The 18,687-nt window shown below is 40.0% G+C and overlaps 1 protein-coding gene across 2 annotated transcripts in view; it reads left to right on the top strand.

Moving 5' to 3' along the window:
- The first annotated feature begins 135 nt into the window (after positions 1-135).
- Positions 136-18,687, top strand: part of CA13 (carbonic anhydrase 13) — a 49,138-nt gene continuing 30,586 nt past the window's right edge. The window contains exon 1 of one of the 2 annotated variants that reach the window (XM_027064295.2): positions 136-268. In XM_027064295.2, the coding sequence (XP_026920096.1) occupies positions 151-268 (118 nt within the window). In that variant the 5' untranslated portion in view covers positions 136-150. Of the gene's footprint in view, positions 269-14,597; positions 14,783-18,687 lie in introns of those variants that run through there. The other variant, XM_015080483.3, reaches the window with a different exon arrangement.

Raw genomic sequence — 18,687 nt, 5'->3', positions numbered from 1 at the left:
ACACAGACGAAGCCCCGCCTACCAAACGTAGCTCCGCTCAGGAGCGGGTTCCCACCCTCGTAACGTAGTCCCGCCCATAGAGCCTGCTCAAATGCCGAGCTCCTTCCAAACCTAGCGAAGCCCCGCCCACAGGGTGAAGTTCCTCCCACCATGGGAAATCCCGCCCCTAGAGCATCCCTTACTTTAGGCAGCATTGAGGATTCGTACTCTGTTCCGGCAAACTGGAGGCGTTCGAGACGCAGCCAAGCAGGACTTCCAGGGCTGATGGGTATGTGCACAGAAAGCACTGAGGCGTTTCTGAGGTTCCGAGCCTTAAAGACAGTCACCAAGGGGTCGGCCCTCAGCCGCAGACTCCTGACTGGCTCTGCCCAAGCTCCCAGGAGGTGGCGCTGCGCACCTCTGGGTGGCGTCCGGGGCTTGGCCGGAGGTGCAAAGAACCTTGTTGACTGGAGAGATGGGGGCTATAACCTCGAAAGGGGACGTTTGGAATGAGCGAGGAGATGGAATGCTTTTCTCGTGTAGTTTCCTTGCTCCAAAAAGAGAATTTCTAACAGCACAGCCGAGGTACAAGAAAATATAAAAAGAGAATAATTATCAGGGAACTTAGAAAAACTTAGAAGAAACATTTTTTGCCTTCTGGTTGTGAGTTCGTGTGTATTTCTCAATTAAGACATTTTGGGTTGAGTTTTCTAGAAAACTGATTCAATTCTACTAAGAGGAACTCCTCATTAAGTTTTCACATGTTTATTTTGATGAGTTCATAGGAAAATCCAGATTTTAAACGCATGTAGAAGTACTAACATTCATATATCAATTTATTACTTTCAAGAGTTTAGCCTACACTAAGTATCAAAATAAAGCCATAATTCCACTCTCCTTTTGCACGGAAGATACTAGCTACCAAGGTTCATATTTTAAGCTGCTGACCGGCATTCGCAAAACTAGTACTGAACAAAACCAAACTAGGATCTTTGTGGGTTGGCTCTGGGTCACATTTTCCGCCCAAACAGCCACTTGCCTGCTTATAGGAAGATGAGCCGCTTATACAATAAATCGTGTTATTATGTTAATATTCATCACAAAAAACTAGGGGATATATTAAGGAAAGAAATAATTACCTGTCAGTGTGTTTATTCAAATATTGTATTCCAAGAGTGACTTTTTAAAAAAATTTTTAACGTTTATTTCTTGAGAGAGAGACAGAGCATGAGCAGGGAAGGGGCAGAGAGAGAGGGAGACAGAGAATCCGAAGCAGGCTCCAGGATCTGAGCTGTCAGCACGGAGCCTGACGTGGGGCTCAAACTGATGATCCGGACCTGAGCCGAGGTGGGTCGCTTAACCGACCAAGCCGCTCAGGTGCCCCTAAGAGTGACTTTTAAAAAACAACTTAAAATGCTGGTATAAAATACCAGTAATGTGCGGGGGCAAAACCAAAATTACAGAAAATCATCAGAATCTTTTACAAGGCCTGAGTTATCCACAAGTACTGAAGCAAATAAGGCAGGTTTAATTATGGTTACTTGAATGTGAAGTTACTGATGTATATGAGGAAGACAAATAGATGTAACAGAATGACATCATAGTGTTTATGAAAACTTATGGGACTGGCTCTTTTATTTGAAATGGTGAGATAAAGATACATCCAGCAAAGAGATAGCATGGTTATACAGGCAAAAGCAGAAGCATTGTATGAGGTGTGAGTGAGAAGTCATGGATTTCTGTTTTACCTTTCTCACCAACCAATAGTGTGATTATGAACAAGTTACTTCATTTCTCTGTGCTTCCCTTTCCCATGTGTAGATGGCCATTCATAGAGTATGCCCACTTCAGAGAATGTCCATTCTGTTCAGCATCCTTTCTGAGGAACCATTCTTCTCCCATTAAGTGGTCCTGGTTGAGCTGATAATTACAGTCCTCCTTGAAAGATTTTCCAACTAGAGCTGGTGAGGAATGCTGTTTCCTGCATTTAGTGTCTTTGTATTGGGATGATGTGAAATTAGGGCTGCTATTAGCCATCTCCTCCAGCAACTTGCAGGAGGCCTGTCTGCAGTGGGAGGGAATGAGGGCAAATTACAAAATAGAATACATCTGACTGAACAATAGAACACAGGACCCTGATGATGTCATTTGAATCTTTGGATTCAGCCATAGATGCAAGAAAGATCTATCCCTAGACTTCTCAGTTACCTAAGCAAAAACATTGTGTTTTTTTGGCTTCAGTGGTCTGGGGTTATTATTATTTTTTTAAATTGTACCTAAAAGAGTCTTTATTCCTGTCCAACCTACTTCACAAGACTATTGTGCAGAGTTAATAAAATACAAAGCAGGAAAGCATAAGATATAACTAGGACAAAAGAAAGGATCATGCTAATTTTCTAAAAGCTATTTACCTATGAACCAAATGAATCATATATAAAGAAAAAAATAACTTCAAGTTTTCTAATCTTTAAAAATACATGCAAATATCATTTCACATTTTTCCGACAACCTTAAAAATAAAATCATAAGTAGAAAAAACATTTTTCGGAAACACTAGTTTTCCTGTTGAAACTTAGCAATGCAGAGTTCTGTATACAGATCTGGTCCTCAAAGAACTGTCTTAAAAGTAATTCAACAAGTAAACAGGGATAGTTAGGGGGAATAAGAAAATGAGAGCTCACACAGATAATTACAAACCATTCATAACAAATCTCATAGCCCTTTACTGGAACAAAGCCAGTCTTGTATAAATGATACGCTATGATAAACTTGTTTTATTGGTTCAACTTTATTCTCCCCAGTGCTCAGTTTCATTTGATCACAATAGTTTGATCACCTAGGCTCTGTGGGAGCTCAGAGAAGTACACGATCATTGCTTTCTCTTAAAGGGAGCACAGTCACCTGGGAGAGACAGATGTGTGCACATGGAGTAATCATTGAAGACAGAAAGTGGTAAGGACTGTGATAAATGCAAAATGATAAATATAAAAATGTATTATTTAAGGAAGAAAATAATTTTGCACTCTGGAGACATTCATGTTAAAGTTCTCATCTGACTGTCTTAAAGCAGAAATCAAACTACAGTTCAAAGGCCAGATCTAGCCCACTGCTTATTTGTGTACAACCCATGAGCTAAGAAATGTTTTACATTTTAAAATGGGAGGAAAAATCAAAATAAGCACAATTTATTGAGACACATAAACATTCTATTAATATTTCAGTGTCTGTAAGTATAATTTGATGGAACACAGCTACACTTATTTGTTTACATATTATATATGACTGCTTTCACACTACAACAGCAGAATTGAATAGTTGTGACAGAGATTGCGTAGTCTGCAAAGCCTAAAATATTTGCTATCTGGCCCTTTACCAATTTTAAAACTTTTAAAAACTTGACCAACCCATCTTAGAGGATGAGCAGCATGGTGGTGTAACTGGTTGTACTAGTATTAGTATTTTATACTCAAGCAATACAAGTCTTAGAAGAATGAAGGTCACTTTTCCTCCCAGAATTCTTGGGTAGCTAGATCTTTTACATCATGAGTCTGAGTTTCTTTGTCTCTAATGGTTATCGATGGTTTTCATGTGTCTGGGCTGAAAATTGAAGTTTCCAGATATTTTCCAGACATCCCCACCTGGATCTTCCTTAGGGAATGGAAAGGGGAAATGGCTTAATCTTAGGAGAGAAGCTGAGCTTCTGGAAATTGAAGAAATGTTCAGGGGAGAGGGTGGTTAACAGTTTTCTGTAAGTGCCTGAGACTTTTGTCCCTCTGGCACATGGCTTGAGGAGAAGTAGCATAAGATCTCTCTACCAACAAGGGTTACAGAAAGGATGGAGCTTTCTGTCTGCAAAGGAAATCTAGGCATTGATATTGACAATTATAGCAGCCACTGTGATGGACTGAAGACCAAAAAAGTTTACGTTTTCTGGATTTGGGATAAGCCATTCACTTCCCATGTACTTGAGACTGAGATGAAATTTTTATACCTAGCCCATGTACTCTTCAAGGGCTCGTCTATTACTCAGGCGCCTTTGCATCCCCATGTAGGATTCTCTATTTCCAGTTCATAGGAGATGTGGCATAAACATTTGCTAAATGAAATAAAACTCCCTAAATTATAAACAGGTGAGCAAGGTATTGTAGCCAATATACTAAAAATGACTTTAAAGCTCTATCATCTTTACCATGACAGAAAAATACCTAGAGGAACACTTCTTTTTATCTTCGTGTAGCACTATTCCTTGGAAATGATAGGTGCTCAATAAATATGTTTTTAATTTAATTAAACAGATTTTTATCCAGAGTTATCTCCTAGCCAAGTACCTAGAAATCCTGAAATCCAGTCACAAAGGAATGCTTGTATATGAAATATTTGAAGGTTAACGGTCAGGGGTGCCTGGGTAGCTCAGTCAGTTAAGGACTCTTGCTTTTAGCTCAGCTCATGATCTCACCATTGTGAGATAAAGTCCTGTCAGGCTCCATGCTGGCAGCACAGAGCCTGCTTGGGATTCTCTTTCTGTCTCCCTCTGCCCCTCCCCTGCTCACACGTGCAAATGCACATGACTGCTCTCTCTCTCTCAAAAAAAAATTAAAATTAAAATTGAAAAAGAATGGTCAAATACATAGCACAAAGGCAATAAAAATATTCAAAGCGTACATGAAGTCCTTTCACATTTGTTTTTCAGCTGACATTGTTATGTTCAAAGTCTGCACAGACTAAAGTCAACAGTTTTTGACTCTCATCTTTGTGTTGTTTTATAGCAACCCTGTTGTGCTGAAATCTTACTAAGAATTCCACGGGCATCTATATTTTAATAAAACCAAAAAATGCTGAGGACTAAAAGTTCTCACAAACATTTGGCTCCTTAAAGACTTTTGTTTTTCTTTTGGATTAGAAAAGTCATGAAGAGTCAATGTAGAAATGGAAAATTCAGAAAAGTATAAAGAAGAAAACAAATAACCAGCAATTATTACATTCTGATTTTCCTCTCCATCTACTTTCTCTCATTTGGATTATTGTAATAGCTTCCTATCTGGTTTCCCTGCTTTAATCTCTATGCAAGCCCAGTGGCCAGAGGAATCCTGCTAAAATGTTAATCAGTTCATGTCATTCCTCAGCTCAAAATCCCCAATGTTCCCCACATGATTCAGAATAAAAGCCAAGTTCTTTAAAAGCCTGTGAAGCCATGTGTGACCCCCCCCCCCCACTTTGCTCCCACTGCTTTCTTACTGTTCTATACTCCTGGCCAGGTGTGTTCCTCCTTCTCAACCCTTCTGCCCCTAAATATCTGCAAGGCTCCTCTCTCATGTCTTTCAGATCTTCTCTCAGATGTCTTCTTTTCAGTGAGGGCTTCCATGACTGTAAAGTTCCAAGTCCTCCTACATCCCTTCTCTGCTATCCCATTATTGTCACATAGCCTACCATATATTTATTCATTTTGTTTTTTATCTCTCTGCCTGCTAGAATGTAAGCTCCATAAAGGCAGAGCTTTCGGGGCACCTGGGTGGCTCAGTCGGTTAAGTGTCTGACTTCCGCTCAGGTCATGATCTTACAGTTCGTGGGTTTGAGCCCCGCATCAGGCTCTGTTCTGACAGCTCAGAGCCGAGAGCCTGCTTCGGATTCTGTGTCTCCCTCTTTCTCTCTGTCCCTCCCCCGCTCACATTCTGGCTCTCTCTCTCAAAAATAAACATTAAAAATTAAAAAAAAAAAAGGCAGATCTTTCCATCTGGTTTTGTTTGCTACTATATTAGCTTCCTAACATGTAACAAATCACCCCAAAATTTAGTCACTCGCAACAACAATCCTCATTTATTATTTCATAATTTTAGTGGGTATGGAATTTGGGAGGGGTTCTGCTTGACAGTTCTGGCTCAGGGTCTTTGCTGAGGGTTCACTTAGATGTTTGCTGGGACTGTAGTCACCTGAAGGCTTGACTGGGGCTGAGGGATCTACTTTCAAAGCAACTCATGCAGCTGCAGGTCGGTGCTGGCTAGTGCCAGGATGCTTGAAATCATTCATCTCCAGGAGGACCTCTCCACAGGACTGTTTGATATTCTCATGATGTGGAAGCTGGCTACCTCCAGACTAAGTGATCCCAGAGAGCAAGGGAGAAACTGCAATGTCTTTTACGACCTCGACTCAGAAATCACACCCTACCACTTCCATTCTATTTTATTAATTACATATGCCCATCCTATTCAGTAAGGAAAGAGACTACACAAAGAATTAAATCCCAGGAGGTGAGGATCATTGAAGATTATCTTGGAGGCTGACTAGTACAGCTGCTATATCCCCTGTGCCTAAAACTGCCTAGCATCTAAAGGTAATCTGATAAATATTTGGAACAATGAATAAGTTCCACCACTCATATTTTCAAAGATATATTTCTTTGCAGCTTTTTTTAGAGCAATTATGCTATGTTATTTATTAAAAATTGGAGTTTCAGGATAAAAATTTATAACCTATATATACAAACATCTACTTACTAATAAGTATATTGAAAATATATTTATATCTTTCTAAAATTACATCTTTTTGATCTATAATAAATTATTTCAACTCTCTTCTTAACATTGACATTTCTGTTGTTTCTGTATTTTTTTCTAATATAAATACATTGTGATGAACATCTTTGTACATAAATCTTTGAGAAGATCTAATATTTTAGGGAGCATAGTTTAAGAATAAGATCTCAGGTTATGAACAGTTAAAGTACTTGATTTAAATTACCAATTGTTTTCAGAAAGACCGTATATTTTACAATTCTACCAGCAATGTGTGAACGTGCCCAGTTCACCATGTCCTTATTGATATGGAGTATTTATACTTTTTAAGAAGCTGAGATTTTGATTAGGAAGACATAGCATGAAGACCTCTTAACAATTTCTCATCTTTTGAATTTTGTTTCATGTTTATAGCTTAGTTTTCTTTTTTTCTTTTGTCATATTAACTGGTTGTTTAGGAGTTAAAATAGACAAAATGTAGAGGTAAAGGGAGAAAGAGAAAAGCAGGAATCGGTATGAGTATTAAATGTTTTTAAATGTTTATTTTTCAGGGAGACAGAGTGCAAGCAGGGGAGGGACAGAGAGAGAGGGAGACACAGGACCTGAAGCAGGCTCCAGGCTCTGAGCTGTCAGTACAAAGCCCGACGCAGGACTTGAAGTCGCAAACTGTGAGATCATGACCTGAACCAAAGTCAGACACTTTACCCACTGAGCCACCCAGGTGCCCCTGATTATTAAATTTACGACTTGTGCAATTGGGTGGATCGTGGTGCTATTTAATAAGATAGAGAAAACTGTGGGAGGGAAACTGGGACAGGGAGGAAATAAATAATTCCATTTCAGACACCTTAAGTTGCAGCACTTGGATGCAATTCAGTGGATCTAGAGCTATCCTGCCCAATATAGTAGCCACTCACCACATGTGGCTATCAATCACTTGCATGCACTAGCCTGAACTGAGATATTCTGTAATAGTAAACTATGCATCAGACTTAAAGACCTAGTAAGACCAAAAAAAAAAAAAAAAAAAGTAAAAGGTATAATTGTGTCAGTTAAGATTCATTCACGAGACAGAAATCATATAATATTTTGAATAGTAAAAGTTGACATAAAGAATTGTTAACTATAACAAGGAATAAAACGTAAGAGAACTGTAAAGAATATCCTTAGGCTAATGGAGAGTCTCTGAGGAAGGACAAACTTGGAAGTTGGCCTCCTCTCCAAGACTGGGATTCAGATCACTGGAGAAGGTGTAGCTGCAGCCCATTGGATGGCAGAGAAGTTCATGGGGTGGCCCAGGCCAGAGCTGGTCCATAGTTGGCAGGCAAGCAGGAAACACCCCTCTGGCGTACAGTGAGCTAAATCTGGCATGCAGGTGTGCAAAGGGACTCAGACATTGGGAACCACCTCTCCAGCAGGGTGGTACACAAGCTAGAGGGCAGTGTCTGTTTCAGAAGCACCATGGGAAACACCATCCATGCTGCAGTCTGCCTGAGGCCGGTGGGCAGGTGTGGAGAGGGAATAGAGGCATCTACTTACCAGAAGAGGAGCATGAGAGCCGGGGTGTTTGGCGTTTACTTCGGAAGTTACGATGAGAGGGTTACTGGGTTCGGGCTGGGGCTATGAACTTGCTGAGGGACTGCACACTCTTGGTGTGAGGCTGGGCCAGAGCGGCCCTGCATGTCCATCCACACACGTCTCTGCCAGGAGCCCAGCAGGAGCAAGAAGAAAACAAAAATGCAGCACACCAGAACCAGGAAACTGGTCCCTGTCCTGAAATGTCCCTCTACTGAAAAAAGGTTGGCATTGTGCTTGCTGCAAAGAAGAAATTCTTAAAGCTCCATTATCACAGAGCAGATAATGTGTGGTGAACTCAGAACTGAGGAAGAATGCATTGATCACTGACACACTCATTAATATTTTTTATATTGATTCATGTTAAAACAGAAATATCTTGGATATATGGGGTTAAATAAGATCTATCATTAAAACAAATTTTCACTTTTTTAAAACATTTTTAATGTAACTAGTTGAAAATTGAAAGTCAAAAATATGGATAACCTATGGGACTCACACTACATTTCTCTTGGATAGTGCTGGGATATATTTCTAACCTAGGTATATTATGTCCATAGACGTTGGTGGAAATTCCTAAGAGAAGAGTGTAGAGAGAGAAGAGATCCCGGTAGAAAGTCCCAAACCCTTAAAATTTAAAGGTTGGTTTGATGGTTAATGTTATGTCCCAACTTGACTGGGTCACAGGATGCTCAGATATTTGGTCAGCCATTATCTTGGGTGTTTCTGTGAGGGTGTTTGTCAAATGAAATTAGCATTTAAACCAGTAGACTGAGTAAAGCAGGGTGCTCTCCCTAATGTGGGTGGGTCTTATTCAATCAGTTGAAGATCTGAATAGAATAAAAAGGCTGACCCTCTCCTGAGTAAAGCAGAATTCCTCCTGCCTAACTGCTTTTGAACTTGTACATCGGTTTTTTCCTGCCTTCAGACTTGAACTGAAACATTGGCTCTTCCAAGATCTCGAGCCTGCCAGTCTTCAGCCTGGCATTAGACCATTGACTTTCTCATTTCCAGCTTGCCAACTCATCCTGTGAATCTCAGGACTTGTCAGTTTCCATAATTGTGTGAGCCAATTCCTTATACTAAATCTCTTTTTTATTTTTTATTTTTCCCCACCCCTAAATCTCTTCTTAAACACACACAAACACACACACACACTCACACACACACACACACATGCGCGCGCGCACACACACACACACACACACACACAGAGTGTGGTTCTTTCTCTGGAGAAACCTTACTAATACAGTTGGGTATAGAAGAACCCAAGGAACAGCAGACAGGATGATGGGCAACAAATGGGAGCAATATGTATGTTCAGGGGGGGGATTTTTCCCTCTAAAAAGAGGAAATTCTAGAACATATTGGTATGCTGATGGCAATGATTAACAGGAAGTGGAGTTGGTAACTTGTGTTATAAAGGATATAATGGTATGTGTTTGGTGGGAGTAAGAAGTTTTGCTAGGTAATGCTGGTGCATCAAATCTTTGGTGGTAAAATGGTGGTGTCCAGGCAGGGAACTTCTTGGAGCAGGGGTCTATCAAGCCTTTCTTGATGGTGAGATGGGGATTTGGGTACTGCTATTGAGAGAACAGACTGCCCTTTCCTAGAGGACAGAAGAAGGTAGATTAACATTATAAGCACTGATGACAGAATGCCTGTTAACACCCCTAATTTTCTCTGTTGTTATATTTCAAAGAGTTGACAACAGTAGAGTAAAATTGACTTATTTCCAAATCAGCTTATTCCAAGCTAATAACAGTTAATTAAATTCTTCGATAGTTGATTTATTTTGCCCTGAATTATCTAGGCTTTTCAACACTGATCTGACGTCTATACAACTTTATTTCCTTTTAAATAGCCTTTCCTTTTAAATAATCTCTGCTTTTCTCTTTCATGCTTTATCTACTTTTATAATATGCTATAAAATAGGGTGTGATAAATTTCTGTCAGAAGACTGCATGAGATTAAACAAAAGAACAAAAATGTAGAAGGTAGGGTTTTGGCAATGGAGGTTTTTGTCTGACAACACAGGACAAAATGTTTGGCTCCAGTTTCTGAAAGTTATTATCTGAAAAGAGACTTGAGAGGTGATACATTAAAGCTGTCTTTCCAATTCTGGTCTGAGAATTCCCATCTTGGCATGAAACCTAAGTCATCTGGGCAAGTCCTGAAGCCCCTTTGGGAGATTGCATTATGCAATCCTAACCTTAGGATAACTTTAGGAATGGAAACTAAAGAAATCGAAACCCCCATATATCAGCTCCATAAAACCTACACGCTCCACAAGATATCAAATGATAAGACAGTCCTGTGGTTAATAAATCCCAGCTGTGCAAATCACAGGGCTTGAATGAAGGAAATGGTCACAGACTGGGGAACACCTTGGACTTGGGACTCTGCAGACTGGGGCTATGTCCCTAACTATGTGGCCTGCCTCTCTAGGTAACTGAGGAACCTTGCTCATCTCAGTTTACTACTCAGTAAAAATCAGATGACAATGGCCACTTGGGTTCACATTCAGAGTTTCTTAAAAAGAATCCCTGAAAAAAAAATGCATCTCAAAGAGAGTCCATATATATGTCCTAATAGAATAAGATTGATTCATACTTTGATAGTTTCTGAATATGTTACCATCCTTAATTAAATATTTTTATGGCTAGAGTTCTAACTTACAAGTGCTGCTCATAACATACAGTGTCTGGTTCACTGAAGAGGAGAGCTGACTTAACCATGCTTTGTGGCAAAGGAAGCTTGAACTGGATCTAATTGTACTGAGAGTGAAGTAGAGCTGATACACATATGTCTGGTCAGGATTCCTGAGTTCTCTGGTCAGTGTTAATCTTCCTCTACTTGTTTACACTTGATGGTATTGAACCTGGAGACAGGAGCTCTTTGTTAAGGAGAAAACCCACACCTAGCTATAAAGGTTATTTAGCAAATTAATGGCTCATTGATTTGAGAAAGCAGGTTTCTGTTGCCCTAGATGATTTTGGAAAAATTAAAAACCTACAAAAAGTTGTGAGAGTAGTAACATGAGCACCCAAATATCCTTTAGCTAGAATCTCCAGTTATTGACTGAGACATCTGAGAGTCAGTTGCAAACATAAAGGACTTCAGCCCTATTGCTTTGGCATTTATCTCCTAAAGTATGGCCAGTACCGTCACCACACCTATGCAAATGAACATCAGTTCAATAGTATCACCTATATGCTGTCCATGTTTACATTTCATTGTCCCCAAGGCATGTACTGCACCTTTTTTTCCAACCTAGGATCTAATTGAGGGTCACACATTATGTTTGGCTGTAACATATATTTTTGTTTCTTAATTCCAGGCTGTGGGAATATCCTATTCCCCAGGAACCTTTCACCTGGAAGTTTTAACACCCATTATTGATCCTTGCCTGAACCAAATATTACATTGGCCTTGCAAAAGTTATTGCTTTATAATTCTATCACTTTATCTGTATTTAGTGGCTTGCATTCTCTCATAAAGGAACATTTTTTCTCTTTTTCTTTCAGTATCACTATGGACTCATGGATATTTTGTGGAGTGGAAATTATAATCTATTACTATCACTCTTTTTGATGGCCAAATTGTCCCCAGTTTGGCAGCAGGACCTCTTACATGCTACCTCCTGTTTCTCTCTCTCTCTCTCTCTCTCTCGTGTGTGTGTGTGTGTGTGTGTGTGTGTGTGTGTGTATTTTACATGAGTCCATTAGTATTTTGTGGGTTTATTTTGCCTATTTTTTTAAAAAAGACTATTTATTAGAGTAATTTTGAGTTCACAACAAAATTGACAGGAATGTACAGAGAGTTCCTATATACCCTCTACCCCCTGCTCCAACATGGAGGCTAACCTCCTCCATTATCAACTTGTTCTTCCAGAGTCTTTTTTTAATTGCAAATGATGAACATACATTGATACATCCTAATCACCCAAAGTTCATAGTTTATCTTAGGGTTCGCTGTTGGTGTTTTATAGTCAATAGGTTTGGACAAATGTATAATGACATGTATTCATCATTGTAATAGAATACAGAGTATTTTATTGCCCTAAAAATCCTCTGTGTTCTGCCTACTCAGCACCTGCCTCCCCTCACCCCTCACTTCTTGGCCAGCGCTGATCTTTGTACTCTCTCTATGGTTTTGCCATTTTCAGTATGTCCTACAGTTGGGATCACACAGTATGTGGTCTTTTCAAATTGGCTTCTTTCACTTACCAATATGGCATTTAAGTTTCCTTCATGTTTTTTCATGGCTTGATAGCTTATTTCCTATTAGTACTAAATAATATTCAGTTGTCTGGAAGTGCCATTCACTTACTGAAGGACATCTTGGTTGCTTTCAAGTTCTGGCCATTATGAATAAAGCTGCTATAAGCGTCCATATGCAGATTTTTATGTGGACGTAAGTTTTCAACTCATTAGCGTAAATACTGAGTAGCGTGATAGCTGGATCATATGGTAAGAGTGTGTTTAGTTCTGTAAGAAACCACCAACTGTTTTCTAAAGCAGCAGTACCTTTTTGCATTCCCATCATGAATGAATGAGAGTTCCTGTTGCTCCACAGCCAACATTTGGTGTTGCCGGTGTTCTGGATTTTTGCTATTCTAGTAGGTGTGTAATAGTATCTCATTTTGTTTTCATTTGCATTTTCCTGGTGACATATGATGTGGAATGTCTTTCACGTGCTTGTTTGCAATCTGTATATCTTCTTTGGGAAGATACCTGTTAAGGTCTTTGGGCCATTTTTTAATCAGGTTGTTTTCTTGTTGAGTTTTAAGAATTTTTTGTATATTTTGGATAACAGTACTTTATTATATATTTGTATATAAATATATACATATATCTATTTTGTGTTCTGTAGTGAAAGTGAACATAAATAAAACTTTTATTATTGTAAGTTTGGCCACGGGGTGCCTGTGTGGCTCAGTCATTAAGTGTCCGACTTAGGCTCAGATCACATCTCATGTCCATGGGTTCAAGCCCCACGTCAGGCTCTGTGCTGACTGCTCAGAGCCTGGAGCCTGCTTCAGATTCTGTGTCTCCCTCTCTTTCTGCCCCTCCCCTGCTTTGTGCTCTCTCAAAAATAAATAAATGTTAAAAAATAAAATAAAATAAAGTTTGACTACTACTATACTGGCATAAATGAACCCAACTGTACCAGAGAATATGGAAGAGAAAACTTGGGCTTTCCCTTAGATGTAAGAGGAGCATAAAATTTATTGTACTTATGGCTGTATAAAAACTTTTTTTCTGTTGCATTCTAACCTCATTAAGAATTACAGAAGCAGAAGGAGGTGCAGGCTGCACTATGAAGTATTTAGGTCAGGTCTAAAGAATAGTTCAAATTGATCCCTATTTAGTGGTCCCTAAACAATACGGTGGTTACCAAAAGAGGTACCTCCTGGGACTTTCAATTACCACATTAGGCAGCTGCTGTGTGGATTGCAAGAGAAAGTGAAAGATGATAGTTAAACAGCCATCCTTACATCTTTTATGGAAGGTTCATGACCATTAAGAAACTATTTGCATTGGCTTGACCATAAATAACACTGCACAGTTCAATTTGAAATTTCAAATTGACCCAATTCAAACCCTTCTGCAGCCGGAACAGTACTTATAATCCTGGCAGGTCACAGAGTTCTCTTTATTTTTCACTCTGAGCCCAGAACACCTACTACTCCAGGACAGAAATTCAAGGCTCTGCAGACAGTTCAGCTTTCAGTCATAGGGCAGCAAGCCTACTGTGCATCCAAACCAACGATGGAATGAACACCTTCCTGTCTCTGCTGGGACAAAAGGGCAGCATTATTTTGGGACCAAGAATCAATATTAGATTGGTTCCCTAATTCCTCCAGCCACAGTGAGCAGAGGTGAGAGTCAGGAAGGAGATGGGATGAATGGGCTGGTGCAACCAGGCTGGGTAAGGGAGGGGTCAGGGGTCCTTTTTTAGTTAGAACTCTAGGCCACTTTTGGCTGTGTGACCTGGGAGGGTTACTCAGCTTGTCTTAAGACTCTAGGGCAATTACAGGATCTAGTGGCAAAATGTGGGTAAAAGTCTTAGTTCAGACACTGGCCCATGGCAAGCCTTTAGTAAATAGCAGCTAAATTATTTTTGTAGCTATTACCATTGTCACTATTATTTTGTACTTTAATACCACCACCACCAACGACTTGACTTCATGTCTCCACCAGCAGCCCCTCCCAGCCCGGCAGCTTCAGGCCCAGGTGACTCATTTATTCCCAGGACAGACCTTCAAGCAATACTTTCGGGGGTGACTACTTCTCAGGAGGCAGAAAATCTCCTCTGGAAACTCTTCTCTCGTTCTTCCCTCTTTCCTCCCTTCCTCCCCGCCTCTCTATCAAACCCACTCTCCTTTTCTGGAGTTCAAGCTGTTAGTGCGAGGGACTCTCGCCCCAGGACCTAGCTCAGCTCCGCTGCCCGAGGTCGCCCAGACATGTGCGGGCGCCTTCCTGCACGCCACTGCCCCCTGGCGGACGAAGCCGAGAGCGACCTGGCCCCGGGGTTGTAGCGCACCCCTGCTGCCAGGCGGCGCGGGGCGGACCCCGTCCAGGCTGGCCGCCGCCTTTGCCAACTCGCGCACCCGCCCGGCTCCGTCCCTCCTCTCGCTGTCCTGCCACATCTTCCTCTGCCTCCCACTCGAGGGACCATGTCGCGGCTCAGCTGGGGATACGGCGAACACAACGGTGAGCGAGGGAGGGCTTTGCTCCAGGGGGCGGCCGTGGGGGACAGACCACACACTGCTGATCTCGCACTTGCGAGAAACTTTTTGGTTCGTCTTTAAATTGAGCAGCTTTCCCCTGAGCCGAATGCAGGAAGTAAAGAGAGGGCTCAGTCTTGTGAAAACAGGAAAAGCGTCTTTTGGAGGGTGTTGGTAGTGAGGGTGAGAGTTGGTGTGGTTAGCCCTGTGAAGATTCCCCCAGACCACGAAATCTTCGTATATGTCCATTCACTTTCACTTGAAAAGCCGAGGACTTTCCCCAGTAATAACTACTCATCAATAAAGGCACGGAGATTAGAAGTCTGATGACATACTTTAATGAATCGAGGGCAAGTTCGCTTTCAGTTTTTTGAGTTCATTCGTAGGAAACAAATCATGGAAAACATTTGAAGCTATACTTAAGAAATTTTAATAATTGAATCACAATCCTGAAGATTGAAGTTGCCTTCTTGGCAAATGAAATACTGCATATATCTTAATAGCTGTTACTATAAAATATTGCCATGGTAATTTGCAGTTGGTTGACTGGTACTGTTAGCTTTAAGGAGGTCTCAGGTTCTTTCTAAAAAAATAAAGTTATGCTTTGGACCACTTCACTCTTTCTCCCTCTCCCACAATCATCCTTGCATAGATAGAGGATTAGCAAAGGATTATTCAAATTTTAACATGTTGGCAAAAATGGATTTATTGATGGGAGCAGCAGTAATAATATGTATACTTGTCTTCTTCTATATACTAAATCACCAAAATAACCATTATTTGAAATAACTGCACAGTGAACCAAGAAGCCTTACAGTGAATCAGTGTCAAAATTAGATCTGTGAATAATAATAATAATAATAATACTTTCCTTGGATTAATGTGCATATTATTGAATAGTACCATATAGTCAAATTTTAGAGTAAGTTTACTTTCACCAAGAAACTTTCACAAAGAAAGCTTTTCAGCTTCATTTCTAATTGCAGCCTTCTTGAGGTTATGATTAACTTGCCAGTTTAAAATGGCAGCAGGTGAAATTTAGAACTTTAATAATAAAACGTATAATTTAGGTGAATTTCTTTTTGACTGAGACTGTAATTATAATCTCACACTTTGCTAATTTCTAATTTATGTTTGGGAAAAAACCCACAAAAAATTTCTTTTAATTTCCCTCTGTGCTGGAATAATTTTAATTTCTGTCATTTCATAGTTACTGGGTGTCAACCGTGCCCTCACAATAGTTAGGAAGAAGAAGGGTCTTTTCAATCAATGAGTACTGATTACTCTTTAATACATTTATTTGTTAGAAAATGTTGGCCCCAGTGAAACTCATCTTCAGAAATGTAAAAAATCTATCTTTGAAAAGCCATTACTAAGGAGTGATTTTGTATTTCTGCTAAGAATTGTAGGGCCATTTCCTGGTTTTTGATGCAATAGCTTTCTGAGGACTATGCCTGTAAGTAAATCAACTGTGGCAAAATGCTACTGGAGATGTGTTGTATCCTGACTGGGCAAGTTTAGTTGCTTGTTTTCTGTTTAGGCTGGCAAAAGCAGTGAATGAGCAGATAAAAGGAAATTTAAACAAGGTGTAGTAGCAACAATAAAATGGAACACCAAGAGTTGAGCCATTGGAAGGGGGTACCACCTTCACCAAATACTTAAAAGTTCTTCCACTAACCTGTGGTAGTTTTATTGGTTTAGTTTAGGGAATGTAGCAGTTACTGAAAACTGCATATCTGTAGATATTTAAAAGTTCTTCAGTCAGTGGAAGAATCACCATTTATTTCTACTTAAGAACTGTGTTCAAATGGGTTTAAAGTTGAATGTTTTGGAAACATTCATTAAAAAGGAGCTTGTTTAAGAGGCAGGAAAATGAACCGACTATAGCGGTTAATAAATAATATTGAGTAATTTATGCAAAACGTTATTATTATTATTATTTTTAAAATCTTTATTTTTGAGAGAGAGAGAGAGGGACAGAGCGTGAGTGGAGGAGGAACAGAGAGAGGGAGACACAGAATCCGAAGCAGGCTTCAGGCTCTGAGCTGTCAGCACAGAGCCTGATGCGGGGCTCGAACTCACAAACGGTGAGATCATGACCTGATGCTGAAGTCAGATGCTTAACCAGCTGAGCCACCCAGGCACCCCAAAGCGTTATTATTTTTGTTTTATTTTGGTTTGCCTCTGCTTTTCAAAATTATTCTTGTTATAAAGGACTGGAAATAGGAGAGAAGGAATTAGGAGGAGACAGAAACTCTTTCCTAGTTGGAAAAAAGTCAACAACAACATTTCATGATACATGCATTACATATTTGAAATTTAATTCTGGTTAGGTTGACTCATACTTGGTGGCAGTGAAATAGAAAACTTTTTTTCACTTAAAGAAAGGACTAGATTGTACACAGAAAGAGTACTAGAAAGGTAAATGAGAGTACTCAATAAACCAGGAAATGTAATGCCTTCTCTGTAATAAGTAGGCAAAGACTTTTGATGTTCAAGTTGTTTTGAAGTCCAAAATGTCAGATTCCCTAGAGAAGAGCTTTTAAGTTATGTGAATGGTTGTATATTCATGCTTTGAGTTTTTGTAACTGATGCATATGTGAAGGAAAGAGCGTAAGCTTTCTCCTTTGCGAAATTTAAGAGTACTAAGGAGCGTTAGATTTAGAGATTGAAGCTGTTGATAATTGCGATGTGTTTGTATTTCTTGAAGTTTCATTCTAAATCTTTAAAAATATTTGTTGTCAGTAACAAATGTTTAATTGTCATGCTGTCTCAGTAACATTTGTTTTAATGTTTATTTATTTATTTTGAGAGAGTGAGAGCGTGCATGCAAGGGGTGGGCCACAGAGAGAGAGAGACAGAGAGAGAATCCCAAGCAGACTCCACCTTGTCAGAGCATGAAGCTCCATCTCGCAAACTGTGAGATCATGGCCCGAGCAGAAATCGAGAGTTGGATGCTCAACCAGTTGAGCCACCCAGGCACCCCCAGGCTGTGCCATTTTAATAAGTACTTGAATATTAGAGAAATCAAGTTAGTGAAGTAGGGAAAAGCTTAGTCAGTAGCCCTGTGCTCTGCTGACTTGGTGGTAGCTGTATAAATTGCAGGCATAGTAGACAATAAGAACCTCTAACCTGTAAAGTGACTACGCACACCTGTAAATGACTTAGAGATTTACCTGAAGCTGCAGTCTTGCTGTTGATTTGGGGAGGCAGAACTTGAATCAAGTCTCCCAGAGAAATGAACAGTCTAGACAAGGGAATTGCCTGCTTATTGGTTCATATCAGTTTACCAAACGTGTGTCTGACTTGGGGACTTGTTGCAATTTTGACTTTTTTGAATAGAGGATCAGGATGACCATTTTCCCTTGTGTTGGAATTCAAATATAACATTGGCAAAATAGCCACAGAAAGAACTTCAGAAATGTTCAGAGAAAGAAAGAAATTGTTACCTGACTCCGCTGAAGATAATCAACAATATTACATTTCCTGACATGGTGCCGCCATTTTATTTGGATTATACTATGTGAAAAATTTACATATTTCCTTAGTATGCCTGTTGGACATTGGAGGTAGCTGAGTTGAGGCCTGGGTGACACCTGAAGATACCAGTGAGTGATAGAAGAAAGAAGTAGGGATAGCATTTTTTTTTTAAAGTTTATTTATTTATTTTGAGACAGCAGGGGAGGGGCAGAGAGAGAGACAGAGAGAGAGAATCCCAAGCAGGCTTCACACTGCCAACATGGAGCCCGATGCAGGGCTTGAACCTATGAACCGTGGAATCATGACCTGAGCTAAAATCAAGAGTCAGATGCTTAATCAACTGAGCCACCCAGGCACCTCAGGGATAGCATTTTTAAGAACTGCACCCTTTTTTCGCTACACAGCTTTCTC

Source organism: Acinonyx jubatus, chromosome F2 (assembly GCF_027475565.1).
Source record: "Acinonyx jubatus isolate Ajub_Pintada_27869175 chromosome F2, VMU_Ajub_asm_v1.0, whole genome shotgun sequence".
NCBI lineage: Eukaryota > Metazoa > Chordata > Mammalia > Carnivora > Felidae > Acinonyx > Acinonyx jubatus.
This window is presented reverse-complemented; position numbering and strand designations above follow the sequence as displayed.